Here is a 16,227-nt window from a genome sequence, read left to right on the forward strand (position 1 = left end):
AAGGGCCCATTTAGACAATCGGGCAACTCCTTGCTCAATGCAAGAATGCAAACCAGCATGTATTTTACAAGTGTCTATGTGGCTATTGCTTGAAACTGTCCAACGCTAGGAAGCCAATATTTTCTTTGAATAGCTTGTTTTTCTAAGAATAGACTGCATTAGTATATGATGTCTATTTTGATTTGTTTATAGTAATTGCTGTATGCATGGAATCTGTTGCCATTTTATAATATGTGTTCTTTTAATTCTCGTATTTGTGCTTTCCTGTTTTACTCCCTTCTTCTAGGCCTTTAGAAGAACCAAAAATGATTTCTGCTCTCTCTGGGAAGCAGGCTGGAAAACATGTTGTACATATTGCATGTGGAGGCACCTACAGTGCTGCAATAACAGCTGATGGAGAATTGTACACATGGGGCCGAGGAAACTATGGTAGACTAGGTCATGGTATGTTTCTGATATTTTCTTTAAAGTAGGAGGTGGTAGCCTTTTTGGTTTCATTCGGTTTCCATAATGGTATGTGGGAATGACCTTAGATGACAAGAGGAAAAGCCACAGACTGAGAATTCAGAAGGTATCTCAGAAACTGAAAGGACATGATAAGAGCCTCAACTGGCTGTGGATTCTCAATAGATTTTCTGGAAAGTAAAAGTAAAGGAGGGGAGAAACACTTTCAAACTTGAGGTAACTTCACAATAAAGGTTGTGTTAGTACCATGATTTGTGCTTCTTGTCTGGGCTATCTCAAAAGGCCAAAGAATTCCCTCCTTTTTTGCCTCTTCTGACCTTCTGTCTGGTGGAGCTGCAGATAGTGTGGCCAATAGCACTGTAACCGGTGAAGGAATCTCCCCCCCCCCCCATTTTTTAGATGGGTGGATTTAACAAGTGGAATAGATACATGCTTAGACAATAGCAATTTATTCCTACCCCTTCCCCCTTAACATCATTAAAAGTAAATAGTTTTGCTGTCAAATACAAGTTTGGTTGTATGAGGCTATTAAAATGGCCTCTGGAATCTCCAGAGCCTCTTTAACAAAGCACGCAAGATAGTTGATGCTGGAGGCTGCACTTAATGTGTTTGGGAACAAGGATAGCTGTAACTGTCACCACAAAGCAAAACAAATCTGTTTATCGTGAAGTGGATTTTTTTTAATGGATTAGAAGTATTTTAGAGCCCTCACCATCGTCTTCTGTGTTTCATTGCTGAAAAGGGAAATCCCTCCACTGATTCAAGTCATTATAATGAGAGAGGGCCTGGTGACCCCAATTTTTTACTCCTACTATGAATCTTGAGGTTACAAGAGTTAAGTCTCTCACGTTTTTTTTTATTTGGAAGGCTCCAGTGAAGACCAAACAATTCCAGTTTTGGTTACTGGCCTGAAAGGATTGAAAGTGATTGATGTATCCTGTGGGAGTAGTGATGCCCAGACTCTTGCTGTAACGGAAAATGGTGAGTAGCACAATCTGAAACATTATTGACATCATGAGACTGGGAAACCGTTTTTTTTGTCTTTTATACTTTTGACTGGTTTTATGTGTTGGATTAAATTCTTATTAAAATACTTATAGATTCCTTTTGGTCAAGGGTGCTTTGCGTATTGTAGGAACTTAAATAGTAAAAAAATGTTCAAAGAATAACAAGTATTAATATAATAGCAACTCCCTAAGAATAAAACCTTGATTTAGCTACAGTGTTGAAAATTAGCAAAAGATTATTTCAATAGAAATGTATTTTCTTTTCTTAGAAGTATAGCAATGGATTGATGTAGCTTTCAAAAATGGAAGGGGGAAATTACGTAAATATTTGAATGCTACACAGAAAAGAGTGTTTCTCTCATTTCTACCAAGCTGAAGTTTTTTGGTAGTGGGACATAAAATGATATAAAGTAACATCAGGAAACATTGTAGAGGCATATTCAATTTGTACTTTAAAAAACCAGAATATTTATTAATTATTGATTTTTCAGTTCCTTAGACTACTACTAGGTGAAGTACTATTTTTTCAGCTAGTAAAAAAAAATAGTAGAAATGTTGCTTGAAAATTTCTCTTTTTTTACAGAAACAGTTGTGAATATTAACATTTCATAGTTATTTACATCGACTTTCATGTTGCTTTATTTGCAATGTTCCATTGCCTGAAAATGCAAATATTGCTTATTCTATTATTATGCTACCCTTACTGAGATCTGTTTTTCCAGGTCAAGTATGGTCTTGGGGTGATGGAGATTATGGGAAATTGGGAAGAGGTGGCAGTGATGGCTGCAAAACTCCCAAACTGATAGAAAAACTTCAAGACTTGGATGTTGTTAAAGTACACTGTGGGAGTCAGTTCTCACTTGCTCTAACAAAAGATGGACAGGTGTACTCATGGGGAAAGGGAGACAATCAAAGACTTGGGCATGGAACGGAAGAACATGTTCGTTATCCCAAATTGCTGGAAGGCTTACAAGGTGAGTGAAGAGGAAATTGCCTGATATGTTAATCTAGAAATTGATAATTTCCAGAAATTGTTAACTTAATGTCTATCCTAGGAGACAGTTATCCAAGCAAAATTTTTCAGTGTATGGAAAAATGCTTAATGATCAAGATAAATCTTCTCTGATATAAAGATTATTTTGTTTTTTAATTTGATAATATATAGAATATTGTAATAAACTTGCTAGGATTCTTGTGCAACCTGTTGATTCCAAAGAACAAAAGTACTCTTGAAGATATGTGGACACATAGTTGATATTTCATGGCAGCTCTTAAAAAGGGTTCTCAAACTTGTGACTCCTTAACTCCTTAAAATGATAAATGAATGTGTGATTTACCCATGGATGATTTCATTAAAATTAGAATTGAGCATGAATTACATATTCTACCTCCTTTGAATGATGAAATCTAATTTAAATATCAAATAAAATAATGATAAAAACCATATAACTTGAAATAAGAAAAAATCCAATATATTTTAAAGCCATTCCTTTTTTTAATGGTAAGGAATAGGCTGGTTCCTGCAATCAGAATTCAGTTTTGATACAGTTACTCTTTTTTCACATTCTACATTTGCTTTTTCATTATTTGCTCTTTATAGCAGGAATAACCTGATTCATTCAACCTTTGGATCAAAGGTACTACCCAGTTCTGGTAGACATTGAATGTTTTCAATTTTAGCATACATAAAGTTTATAGAAATTATATAGTTATGAAATGAGACAGGTTTTAGTATGTTAAAGATAACAGAAGTAAGAATAAGTAAATTGTTCTCTCAGAGGAAAGGATGCTTACTATAACTTATATAGTAATAACTATATACACTGTACAATTGGCTTCTATAGTTGTTGTTGGTTACTGATTTAGGTGGTTTTAAAAAAAGAATTAGACATTACAATTATCATACCACAATGAGTAGTTATTTTATAGACTTTTTGGAAGTGGACTATTTCTTACGCTCTTTCTCACAGTCAACTAGTTGGCCTCTGTCAGGAATGGCCTTGGCTTCCAGTTTGCAGCAATAGATATTAACAAGGAGAATATTTGTAGCTTGGGTTAAAATGAAACTTCCTTGGTGTTCTCTGAGCTTGCTTGTTTTTTTGCAGACATTTCATTACTAACGTCATCAGTACCAGTGAGACTAGCACTGATGATGTTACCTAGTTTGAGTAATGAAATGTTTGCAAAAAAACCAAGCAAGCTCAGAAAGCACCAAGGACTCCTGATAGATATTAACTTCAAAAAAGAGACACCTACTAGCCATTTTTCCTAATGGAATAATACCGAAATATAACTAAAATGATTTCAAGATCAGCTTTAAAGTATTTTAATTTCTTTCAGGTTATAATGAGTGTAATTATTGTCAAAATTTTTGTTTTATCATTTTGCCTTCAGGGAAAAAAGTTATAGATATAGTAGTTGGCTCTACTCACTGTTTAGCACTCACGGAAGATAGTGAAGTCTATAGCTGGGGAAGCAATGATCAGTGCCAGCATTTTGACACTTTGAGGATTACTAAACCAGAGCCAACTGCTCTTCCAGGATTGGACTCAAAGCACATTGTTGGTATTGCCTGCGGGCCGGCCCAGGTAAGTTTTCCCTTTACAAGCAGCAGTCTCCAACCTTTGTGATTGGCAGCTCAGCTAGAAGGGGGAGAGAGGAGAACTAGCCCATGTGAGCTGCAGGCCAGCACTCACACAGCCCTTATGTGAGTGGCGGGCTGGTGTGATGTGTGCAGTTTCAACTTGTGTGAACAGTGGACCATACATGTGTTCCAGCCCACCATTTGTGTGGCCCAATTCAGAATAGGCCACAGCTCAGTACTGGCCTGGGGGTTGGGGACCCCTGCTTTACAGTTCTCATAAGGTTACAAACGGGGTTGAGGAATTGATTTAAGAGCATGTTTCTTTTTTATGCTTCATATTTAACTCATCCCTTTTGACGATGATTTCTTTGCATATTTAAGATTTATATATTTTATGTTTCACATGTACCTCTTGTTTTTCTAATATGCCTATTCAGACTACTTTTAACTTCCATTACATCTCAAATTTACATTTTGATCATAGCTGTACTACTATTTCTGAGTTTGCATGTGTGTGAGTATAGAGTAATTTGAACTGTCATTTAGGATTAGTTATCTGTCTGCATGATGATTCCATGAAGAAATCTATTCTTCAAATAACTTCCCCTCCCCCTCCACTTTTCTTGGTGGAGGTGATTGACAAAACAGAAGCAGAATTACACTTAGGAATACAGAGACAGGGATTTCCTCTGGTACCAAAGCTTGTTTTAAAATGTAATTTCTTACTTAAAAAAAAGTGGTGGATGAAATTTCAGGAATAGAATGTAATACAATTTCATTCCTATGCATAACAGTTTCACTTCTGTTTCCTCAAGCTCTGCATATGGCTTAAAAAGTAGGGCTTATGTGTCTTCTGTTACACTTATGGGACCTGAAAATAGGTTCATTCCTAGGGCAACTTGCAGGGTGAAAAATTAATTGTGATTTGAAAGAGGATTACGTTCTTCTCACCTAACTCAAAGTAAAATTGGATCAGCTATCCTCAGAGGACTCAGTTACTTTAAGATGGACCAGGGGCTGCTGGAAATTATATTACTCAAACTAGGAGGTGACTACGTTAGGCAAAAACTAAAGTTGATTGCCAGTTTAGGCAAAAACTAAATTTGATTTCCAGTTTAGGCAAACATTACATTTGATTTCATCTCATTTATATTTTATTGCAGTTAAAATCAGAACTACTTAATATGATGATTCTTCAGCAGACAATTTCCCACTTTAATAACATTAAAATTATTACTTGCTAATGTTTTATGAGAACATATAAACTGAATTGTTGAAGAGAGAGGGTTAAATTATGAAATACTGCTACTCATTTATTGATTGCATCTCTTGGTTGGACACAGCAGCTGTTTTAATATATTTTGTGTATGTATTTGTTACACTTTTCTATTTTTGTCTTCAAATTTTATTTGATGGTATTTTAAGCCAAATAATTTTTCAATTGTGACAGGCAGAAATAAACTTAATTAATTAGTTTTGGGGAGCTGATTGTAAGGCCCCTACTTTTTAGATTGTGTACTTTGTCCTAAACCATTGTTACTCAATACCCATTTACTTTCCTCTATAATTTATTTAAAAATTGATGGCTTTTAGAAAGGGATGACTAAGGGAGCATCTTCCAGCAGTTCTACATCCTAGAGATAATAATATTTAATCCTAATATGTTTTGATTTTTCTTTTCTTTTCCTTGCAGAGCTTTGCCTGGTCATCTTGTTCAGAATGGTCAATTGGTTTACGTGTCCCCTTTGTGGTAGATGTTTGCTCAATGACATTTGAACAGCTGGATCTCCTATTGAGACAAGTTACAGAAGGAATGGATGGCAGTTCTGACTGGCCACCTCCACAGGAGAAAGAATGTATGGCTGTGGCTACTTTGAATCTTCTAAGGCTGCAGGTATTTTAAATAGCATGGCAGTAGCATTCAGAATGGAATCTCAGAATCTCAGTTGTGGTAATTAACTATTGAATTAGCTGGAATTAACATTGACTTTCTATTTTCCAAATCCATTATTTTTTATGTTGTTACTGTCCTTGCATAGGCCTAAAGGAGTGACAGCTGTTATCACAATATCTGTAGGTTGCACCTAAAGGTGTAGCATGCCTGTGGTCAAGTAATTACTGTGTCAATTAATCCTCCAAAGTCCCTTTGTTATAACTTTGTTATTCTGTTTGATCCTAGTTCACCGTAATTCAAGGCCAACACTCCTTTTCCATATAATTTGGGATGTGTTTATAACATATGGTAATCAAATTTCACTTATGTTGGAAGTACATTCCTTCATAAATGTTTAAAATTCACAACTATGTATGTTTAATTTGCAGCATTCAAATTCTTTCTTGAATTTGCTTCATTGTTTATAAGTTGTCTATGCTTGTCTTTCAGCTGCATGCTGCAATTAGTCACCAAGTGGATCCCGAATGCCTTGGCTTGGGGTTAGGCAGTGTCTTGCTCAACAGTCTGAAGCAGACAGTAGTGACTTTAGCAAGTAACGCTGGTGTGCTTAATACTGTGCAGTCAGCTGCCCAAGCAGTGTTGCAAAGTGGATGGTCTGTGTTGCTGCCAACTGCAGAGGAACGAGCAAGAGCTCTTTCGGCACTTTTACCCAGTGCAGGTATGCTTCATTCACAGATAATGCAAAGATAAGGCAGAGAAAGGCATTGTTAATACATCATACATGACAAAAGTGTTGTTAACTTTTAGTTTCAGGGAATGAAACAAATGTGAGTCCAGGTCGTAGATTTATGATTGATCTACTGGTTGGAAGTCTGATGGCTGATGGGGGTCTGGAATCTGCACTGAATGCTGCTATTACTGCAGAAATTCAGGTAGGTTGGCTTTGTGTTCATGAAAGATTGGAAAAACCCATTTGCTTACAAAGTAACTTCGCTGTGTTTTATCATTTTTGTTGATATAAATTATCAATGTTTAGGCTAGCAATGCTTATGAGGGGAAAGGATTGTTATTTATCAATCAATAAATGGTATACATAGATTATTGCATCGTCTGTCCCATTAACTAGAATGGGAAATCCTGTAATCTATAAAAAAAGGATTATGATTAAATTCAATTTAGAGGGCCAGATATATTCCTGAGGCAGTACTGTATTTTAACCCATTTTAACCCATTTATGCTGATTTCACAACAAATTACAACTACAAACTACAACTAATGTGGAATATAGAAATGTTTGTGCAGTAGATATTAATATTGTATTAAATTTACATGATTTACATATGTTAATTATTCATTTCTAACTTCAGTTCAAGGTGCTTATTTTTCTTCTAAAGACTGATTATACTCATATTCGTGTTGGAGGTTTTAGTTTCTGGTTCACCAGCAAAATCCATTAATCTAATGTGGTAACAGTGTTTGTAGGGGAGTAGGCGGAGTTTAGGATGTGCAGTAAAAATAAGTTTCTGCCTACACAAGAGAGCCATTTTATTTTAGAGTGTACTAGTAATTTTAACTAACTCTGTGACACGTGACTCAATAACTACATTTCTCTAACCTGAATAAGAATTTTTCTTGGAACATAGCGACTTATTTGATATCTTGATGGTTGCATGTAGTCAACATGATTAATTTTGGAAAGCTAAGCAAGATCAAGCCTGTTTGGGTGTAAGAGGGATGCCATCAGGAAATATTAGATTTATAGTCTAGACCAGGGGTGTCCAACCTTGGCAATTTTAAGACTTGTGGACTTCAACTCCCAGAGTTCCTCAGCCAGCTTTGCTGGCTGAGGAACTCTGGGAGTTGAAGTCCACAAGTCTTAAAGTTGCCAAGGTTGGACACCCCTGGCCTAGACTGAAACAAAAAATAATCCTGAAAAAAGGCAATGGCAGATTTTTTTATTATTATTAATTAAATTACACTGATGGGTCTGTGCAGTTGTAAGAAGTTAGATGTAATTGAAAACTTTGTTTTTTTTTTTAAACTTTGTATAGATTCCCTTTTGTTATGCTTTATCTCTCACAGCCATATGGGCTTTAAGGAGTGGTAAAGTTGCAGATTCATCTAAGAGACAGGAAGCTGGAAAGTCAATAAATCATTAGGTGTTGGGGCACTCCATCTCTTATTTAATGGACATAAGAATGAAAATGTTCAGTGCTTTCACTTAAATCTTTTGCTTTGTAGGATATTGAGGCAAAAAAAGAAGCCCAGAAAGAAAAAGAAATTGATGAGCAGGAAGCAAATGCATCAACACTTCACAGGAACAAAACACCACTAGATAAAGACCTCATTAATACTGGGATCTACGAATCTGCAGGAAAACAAAGCTTGCCCTTGGTTCAATTAATCCAGCAACTATTGAGGTATTCTGGTTTGATAACAAAGTTGTCTTAGAATTATTGCTCCTCTTCATTTTTTAATTTTTGATTTCTTTTCATTTTTGTCTACTGTCTAAGAAGCATACTGTGTTGAGAATAAAGACGGCGCTAAAATCATTTTATGAGTGTCCTGATTAAGGGTACTTCTGGTAAGCTTGCCATTTTGAGCTGTAAACTTGTGCAAATCTGGACAATCTTCTTATGCTTTTAAAAGAGGATTTTTGATATCAGATTGTGGTATGATCAGGGGTTTTAACTTTCTTTCTTTCTTTTTGTTTTGTTTTAAAGATATAGGTCACAGCCAAGCCCTTAGGTCAGAGGTTCTTAAACTACATATTACCCCTACCCCCAGGCTTACAAGTAAATTTCAGGGCCTTGAAATAAGAAACACAATGCCTTTTCAATTCTTTGTGTTAAAAACGTTTTAAAAGTTACCCTTTAGCAGGCCTTTCTCTACTTTATGACTTCTGGTGCTGGGCCACAGCATCCATCAACCATGCACATGCTTGTTGTTCTCTAGGATGGATGATTTGCTGTTGTCCAAAGAAGGATCTTTGTGATTGTGTGTTTGTTAAATTGTTTTCTGTTGCTTATGCAGTTAGTGAAACACTTATATCTGTTAAGTAGATTTTCCCCATTGATTATTTAAGCAATGTTTGACATTGCACACTAGGTTAATATATTGAAGTTTAATACGAAAAATATTCTTCATATGTAATATTCTTAAGGTTGTATTTTATAAAATTTCAAGTTTGTTTTTATTTATTTGATTTATAGATTACAATAATGATTAAAAGTAAGAGGTATATTGCACAATGTTTGAAAACAATACTTGTTTATCAGTGGTTTATTATGTTGACACTTATGTTTCATAAAAACAAAACACTGGGTGGAAGGATGAGAAAGATGTAATGACAGATTTGGGACTATGATGACAAATATAGTCTTAAGAAAAATCAGCAAAATATTAATGTATGATTGGCTAGTTATCTTTTTTGCTCATTTTTTTAAAGCCTTTTTAAAAATATTATTCCCATCAGGAACATTGCTTCACAAACTATTGCTAAATTGAAAGACGTGGCTCGTCCCATTTCTTCTTGTTTAGACCATGAACATAATAAAGAAAGGTCTGCTTCTTTGGACTTACTGCTGCGTTTTCAGCGCTTGCTTGTTAGTAAGTTATACCCAGGAGATCATTTTGGACAGGTCTCTAATACATACAGTAAGTATGACAAAAAAAAATTAGCGTTGAAATTTTATAAAATAGAATTTTTTTATTGGCCAAGTGTTCTTTATTGGACACACAAGGAATTTGTCTCTGGTGCATAAGCTCTCAGTGTACATACAAGCAACCAGTGATAAATCATGATCATAAACTTCATAAGATATATTTATCAGAAATCATAAGACCATAGGATACTAAATAATCAACATAAATAATACTAGGATAGTAAATAAAACAATATAAATTGTAAGATACAAGCAACAAAGATATAGTCATAAGATAAAGAAATAGGTAATAGGAAAGATGAGAATAATAATAGTAATACAGCCCTACTAAGTAGTTTGACAGTGTTGTGGGAATTAGTTGTTTAGCAGAAAGATGGCATGGGGGAGGGGAACCTGTCCTTGTATCTATTTGTTTTGGCATGCAATGCCCTAGCATCTTGAGGGAAGAAGTTGAAACACTTGCTATTGGATTAGACAGCCATTTCACATGAGCTTCCTCTAAATTTTGCTGAGATTAAATACTATGATGATGAACAGAATGTGATACTTCCGTTTCTTAACAGGTCCTGAGCTTCTAGGAGTTGGTTCTCTGCTGAAGAAATACACAGCCCTTTTGTGTACACACATTGGAGATATTTTGCCTGTAGCAACTAGCATTGCTTCTATTAGCCATAGACATTTTGCAGAAGTATCTCGTATTGTAGATGGGGATTTAACAGGTACTGATGCATTGTTTTAATTCCATTTTATCACTTGTAATGATAAGTAAAACATAGAAACCTAATGGACATAGGTCTAGTTGCACACATTTAGATCCATAAATGTGGATTGTGCCAAGAAAGGGGGAGTGCCTTTTTAAAAAAAAAAAAATTGAAGAGCTGTTATTAAAAACCATCTGTGTAATGGGAATGGGCAAAAACGGCCTAATTTATCATTTTGCTGATTTGCAAGCCTGGATTCGAGTCCATTTGAAATGTGTTGGGAGGATGCACAAAATATATTATTCTAGCTTTTTACTACAAACTTTGTTCTCCTTAGGTGTACTCCTTCCAGAGTTAGTGGTATCTGTAGTACTCCTTCTCAGTAAAAATCCTGGACTTATTCAGGAAGCTGGAGCAATTCCTTTATTAGCTGGCTTATTAGAACATCTGGACAGATTTAGCCACTTAGCTCCTGGTAAAGAGAGAGATGACAATGAAGACTTAGCTTGGCCTGGAATAATGGGTATGCTCTTTTAAAATATTTAAAATGTTTTTAACATATTCTTCACATAGGTTTAGATGTTTCTTCTCCATTTCGAGTTAGCAATCTGCTTTATGAGCACTATTGTTGGTTCTAGGGATTGTTAATTAGATCTTGTAAAAAGATAAAGAATATAGGGTATGTTTAGCTAAGGGAAAAGATGAGTGGGAGATGGGATAGCTTCCTGCAGGAATGCTGTATCTATTAATTTTTATCTCAGAATGCAGAGCATGGTATAATAGTCTCAAGTCCAATTCAGATTGAATTATTAAACACTCCACTTCCTAATGAGAAAGCTAGCTCTCGTTCGTCTTCTGTCATTAAGCAGAGACTTTGGATGCTTTTACAATTTGGATTCCTGAATTAAACAGGAAGTTGGCCTAAATGGCTCTTTCAAATCTACTATTTTAGAAAAAGTATGCCACAAAATATATTTATAGGGGAATACATGATGAAGTTATGCTTTCCTACTTCTTTGGTTTTACTCTTTTAAGTTGGAGAGTTAGTTACAAACCACAGTTAACATTTTAAAAACATTTTAAAATTTTCCTCATTTCTTAGGTACATTCTTCACAGGGCAGAATTGCAGAAATAATGAGGAAGTAACACTTATACGAAAAGCTGACTTGGAAAACCACAATAAAGATGGTGGCTTTTGGACAGTGATTGATGGCAAAGTGTATGACATAAAAGATTTCCAAACCCAGTCATTAACAGGGAGTGGTATACTTGGTGAGATTCGACTACTTTATCAAAGCAAATATCAAACTCAATATCAAGTTCAATTGCTGTGCTTTCTAAACCGATTGCTTTCTGTTTTCTTTAGCCCAGTTTTCAGGCGAAGATCCAGTTGTTGCTTTGGAGGCAGCTTTGCAGTTTGAGGATACAAAAGAGTCAATGCATGCTTTCTGTGTTGGCCAATATATGGAGGTAACACCCTTAAATTATCTCAAAGTTGAGCCAAGTAAGATAAAAAATTGTTTTAGTGAATCCTATGCCATAACAAGTATGGCACGTATCTGCATTTTCACATCACACTGAAGAATTACGACTCATGAATTAATCTAATTTCCTCTTAAGGTTCATAAGGACAATGACTTCTTTGACAGCTCATCTTTCTGTTTTCCTCTGAAAATGCCTTGTATTGGTAAAAAAGATCCTTGAGTTACGACCATAATGGAGCCTGCTCATTATAGCTGCAACTGGCAATGGCTATTAAAGGAGACGGCCTCACTTAATGACACCCACCCCTGCTCTTCATGTTGCAGCTGTCAAGCCCGAAATTGACATATGTGTAGCCATTTTAGTTAGGCTTAGTATATATTCTTTTTCTTACTTTCTCTTTGGTCGTTATGGGGGAAGGGTTTTGGGCTTGCCACATTCCTAAGGAGGGAGAAGTGGAGAGAGAGAGTTGTTTAGGCTAGGTGATTCTTCTTCCCATGGGAACATGAGCTGACCATGCTGAGGCCCATGAGGTATAGAGATTTATGGCATGAGGCAATGTTGAATTACTTATATTGGAGAATGTGACTTTGGGGGGTTGGTTCTAACTTCTAATATTGTGGGGAAATTCCGGGTTGTGTCAGATCCGGAATTACAACAGACTTTGTCCATTTGATGCTTTCCTAAATAAAAGAAATTGTTTTGGAAGATGGACTTTGCTCTTTTCTTTTTAAATGGATTTCATCACTTGGAAACCTGACAGCAACCATTATAGCAACAGTATTTAGGCTTATGTACTGCCAGATAGTGCTTCACTACACTATCTGGATAGTTTACAGTATAAGCATTATTTCCATATTGCAATACTAAACTTTAACCACTACCAGGACTCATGATTATATGGACATGTGGATTGTTAAATGGAGCTTTTGAGAAGGGGGGAGGCAGTCTGTTGTAATTTTAAACATGACTAAGTGATCAGTCATACGTAGAGGATTATCTATGTTTGAATTATAATTTATCATTATTATAGTTTCAGAGCAAAAATAACTGCTTGGATTATGAAAGCCATATATGGAATGGCTTTCATACCAAATATGATTCGGATGCATTGAATTTAAATAAACTCAAATTGAATTTAAATAAACTCAAATCCTGGAACAATTGTTACCCTTTTTGAATTACTTAATGTTTTAAAAGCTAAACTTTGTTGTATTCTTAACATTTCTACAATGTAGATTTAAAATCAGCTTTCCATTACAAATTAAGTTTGATTTCTGTGCAAATTTAAATAATAACTTAACTTCACACTGAAAAATCCAATTACACAGATTACATATGCAATATATATGTAAACTTTTTGACCTGTTGTTCTTTCACTGCAGTTGACAAAACAAAAATGAGTAAAGAAACAGAAATAGTGGTTTTCTGGATTTATTGTTGTTCTTGCTCTTTCTATATAGTTCTTCCTCTGTTAATTTTTCCCCGTGTCTCCAATATGCTATAGCTCTATATTGCTATAGGTTTATAACTGAATGCTAAATTAAAGTCATTGACAAAGTGTGATCATCACTATTTAATCACAGTTTATTCATCATGGATTGGCTTCTGGTTTTGTTTATTTTCTCTTTCTGTAGCCTGATCAGGAAGTGATCACAACACCAGATACTGGCAGTCTCTCATCTCCTCTCATAGACACTGAAAGAAATTTAGGCCTCCTTCTTGGTCTACATGCTTCCTATCTAGCAATGAGTACACCACTTTCTCCAGTGGAGATTGAATGTGCCAGTAAGAATTTTTACGGTTTTATTTTAAATGTAAATGTATGTAAGGGTTAGTCTATGTTCTATAATACAGTGAACTTGTTAAAAGCAAGAGCTAATTTTAAAGATTCAAGAAATACATAGCTCTCTGTGATATACTGCATTATTTGTTTTTGTTTTTTAAAAGCCAGGTTTACTCCTTGGCATTTCTAATTTAAATAAACAAAATTGTTTAAAATTAACAAATGAAGTGTCTCAGATTATGGGAAATATCTCCTGTTCAATAAATTTTATGGAACTAGGCGGACCAATAGTGTTGCTTTGGTATTAGAAGGTTTATGTTAATACTAGAATTATATAGGCAAAAAATGGATGACATGAAGTCCCTGCATTTCTCAAGAAACTATCCAAAAAACTTATTCCTTAAAATTCGGCAATAACAAAAACAAGAAGAACAATTTATTAAACTTGTATGCCTCCTGATTTCCAACAACCCTGGATAGTGTGCAACCATCAAAGAAACTTAGAAATAATTTTCTTTTAAATTTATTTTTAAATAATTACTTAACAAAGCTACAGAAATAGTATGATAAAATAGAATGTTTAAATGTATTTTCTTATAGAGTGGTTGAAGTCCTCTATTTTTTCTGGAGGCTTGCAAACTAGTCAGATACATTATAGTTACAATGAAGAAAAGGATGAAGACCACTGTAGCTCTCCTGGCAACACCACACCAAACAAGTCAAAGATGTATTCCCATCGACTCACTTTGACTGACCACTCACAGCCTTTTCTGCAAGCTATTGCAGACAACAACATTCAGGATCACACTGTGAAGGTAAGAATACTTTGTCTTAAGAATAAAGATGGGCTATTCCAGGCACTGAAATTGCTAATTTAAATGTTGATGTTTATAAATCAATGGACTGTTCCATTGTTATACCAAAGTGTTTGATATCCCAGGTTTTAAACAGTGTTTTGGAATTACTGTATATTATATAGGGTTGCAAGTAAGAGCTTACTGGTCCAAACACATATTAGTGAAAATAAATGGTTTCTTATAACATGGGAGGTGGTGACTTTTTCCTCTCAAGGCCATAATTGCTCTAATGAATGGATTTTGCTTGTGGGTGTCACAAGTGTGGTCCATCACAAAAAAACATTTTTTTTTAAATTTAAAGACAATCCGATGCTGCTAAAAGAAAAAAAACTTTAAAAAAACTTTTGTAAAAGGCTTTTGAGCTTTATAACATCACACGTTTGAGCCTGCACAAATAGCAGCAGAAATTCAGAACTACAATGCAAATTTCAGAAGAAATTGAAACTCAAAAACAAATAGCATAATGAAAAAAAAATAAATACAAATTAGATTTTGAAAATAAACACCAAATATCAAATGTTATGTTCTAAATCAGGCTAAATTTTCCACCAATGAAAATTCCAGTACCACACTAAAGCAACTGGCCAATCAGCCAAATAATTAATAGAAATACTCTACCTCAACTTGTGCAGGAGAGCAAACTTTACTTAAAATAATAATTTATTATTATAGTTATAGTTATTATCCTAACTTAGGAGAATATGGTTCCGTCTATATGTAAGAAAAGAGAATGTAGGAGAATCTTGAGATTCCAATATATGTGCCAGTATGTGATATTCTCATCATGCTTTTTTCAATTATTTGATTTCATTGAATTGCATTTGTTTGATTGCTACAATGTCATAAACCCTACTAAGTGTATTTTTTTTAATCTAGGATTTCTTATGTCAAGTCGAGAGATACTGCAAACAGTGTCATTTGACAACACCAATTACATTCCCTCCTGAGCACCCAGTAGAAGAAGTAGGACGTCTGTTGTTATGTTGCCTTCTCAAGCATGAGGATTTAGGTATCTATATTTGGTATACAGTTATCTCAGAGTAGCACTGTAAAAATTATAGGGCACTGAGAGAAAGGAGACAATAATGAAATGCAATCAGTTGTAAGGTGCTAAAAACTTATTAGAGTTACATTACTATAGCATGGCATGGGCACAGTGCTGTATGTTATCATATAGCAGTTAAAATGCTGCTTATTATTCTAGGTGCCATTTGGAATATAAGATTGTTTAGGAAAATTGGGGTTACTATGATAATACAGCCTTTTGACATTCTGGCCTTTCAAAATAAACTGAGACAGAATAGACAGATTCTTAAATGTTTCAGATCCTCTGTCTTGGGGAGCAGAATGCAACGATCTTTGTTTCTTCCCAGTATGGATTTAGTCAACATGCTTCCAAATTGTTGAATTGTATTGTTTGAGTTGGGCGGACTTAGAATTCCAGAGAAAAAATGCTTACCTTTCTTGCAGAAAGGTACTAAGAAGGATGGAGATGCTTATCTGATCACATAGTTTGCTATGGGGAAACCAAAATTGCCAAGTGTTTAGTTTAGCACAGTGGTCTCCAGCCTTGCAGATTGGCAGACTGGTAAGGGCATTGGAGGAGTGGGAGAGGGGATGGTTTTCCTTGCATGCAGGCACCGTTTTCACAAATGCAGCTTCGCACATGCGCACTTGCTCACCACTTCCATCGTCCAGTTCCAAACGGGCTGTAGCCCAGGATCTGGGGACCCCTGATCTAGCACATAACTTGGATAACTTTTCTTCTTAAAAGTTGGATAACTT

The 16,227-nt window shown here is 35.1% G+C and overlaps 1 protein-coding gene across 5 annotated transcripts in view; it reads left to right on the plus strand.

Annotated features, from left to right (window-relative positions):
* The window catches only part of HERC2 (HECT and RLD domain containing E3 ubiquitin protein ligase 2), a 111,265-nt gene that overhangs the window by 26,263 nt on the left and 68,775 nt on the right, over positions 1-16,227 (plus strand). For all 5 annotated transcript variants that reach the window (XM_087967112.1, XM_087967110.1, XM_087967111.1 and 2 more), the window contains exons 13-28: positions 287-444; positions 1,333-1,446; positions 2,195-2,446; positions 3,867-4,060; positions 5,750-5,950; positions 6,440-6,668; positions 6,758-6,882; positions 8,192-8,370; positions 9,426-9,607; positions 10,179-10,334; positions 10,654-10,839; positions 11,419-11,589; positions 11,684-11,787; positions 13,437-13,587; positions 14,186-14,400; positions 15,319-15,451. In XM_087967112.1, the coding sequence (XP_087823238.1) occupies positions 287-444; positions 1,333-1,446; positions 2,195-2,446; positions 3,867-4,060; positions 5,750-5,950; positions 6,440-6,668; positions 6,758-6,882; positions 8,192-8,370; positions 9,426-9,607; positions 10,179-10,334; positions 10,654-10,839; positions 11,419-11,589; positions 11,684-11,787; positions 13,437-13,587; positions 14,186-14,400; positions 15,319-15,451 (2,750 nt within the window). The remainder of the gene's footprint in view (positions 1-286; positions 445-1,332; positions 1,447-2,194; positions 2,447-3,866; positions 4,061-5,749; positions 5,951-6,439; positions 6,669-6,757; positions 6,883-8,191; positions 8,371-9,425; positions 9,608-10,178; positions 10,335-10,653; positions 10,840-11,418; positions 11,590-11,683; positions 11,788-13,436; positions 13,588-14,185; positions 14,401-15,318; positions 15,452-16,227) is intronic.

Source organism: Notechis scutatus, chromosome 5 (assembly GCF_049901735.1).
Source record: "Notechis scutatus isolate UNSWTSFEM ecotype Mainland chromosome 5, rNotScu1.2, whole genome shotgun sequence".
Taxonomy (NCBI): Eukaryota; Metazoa; Chordata; class Lepidosauria; order Squamata; family Elapidae; genus Notechis; species Notechis scutatus.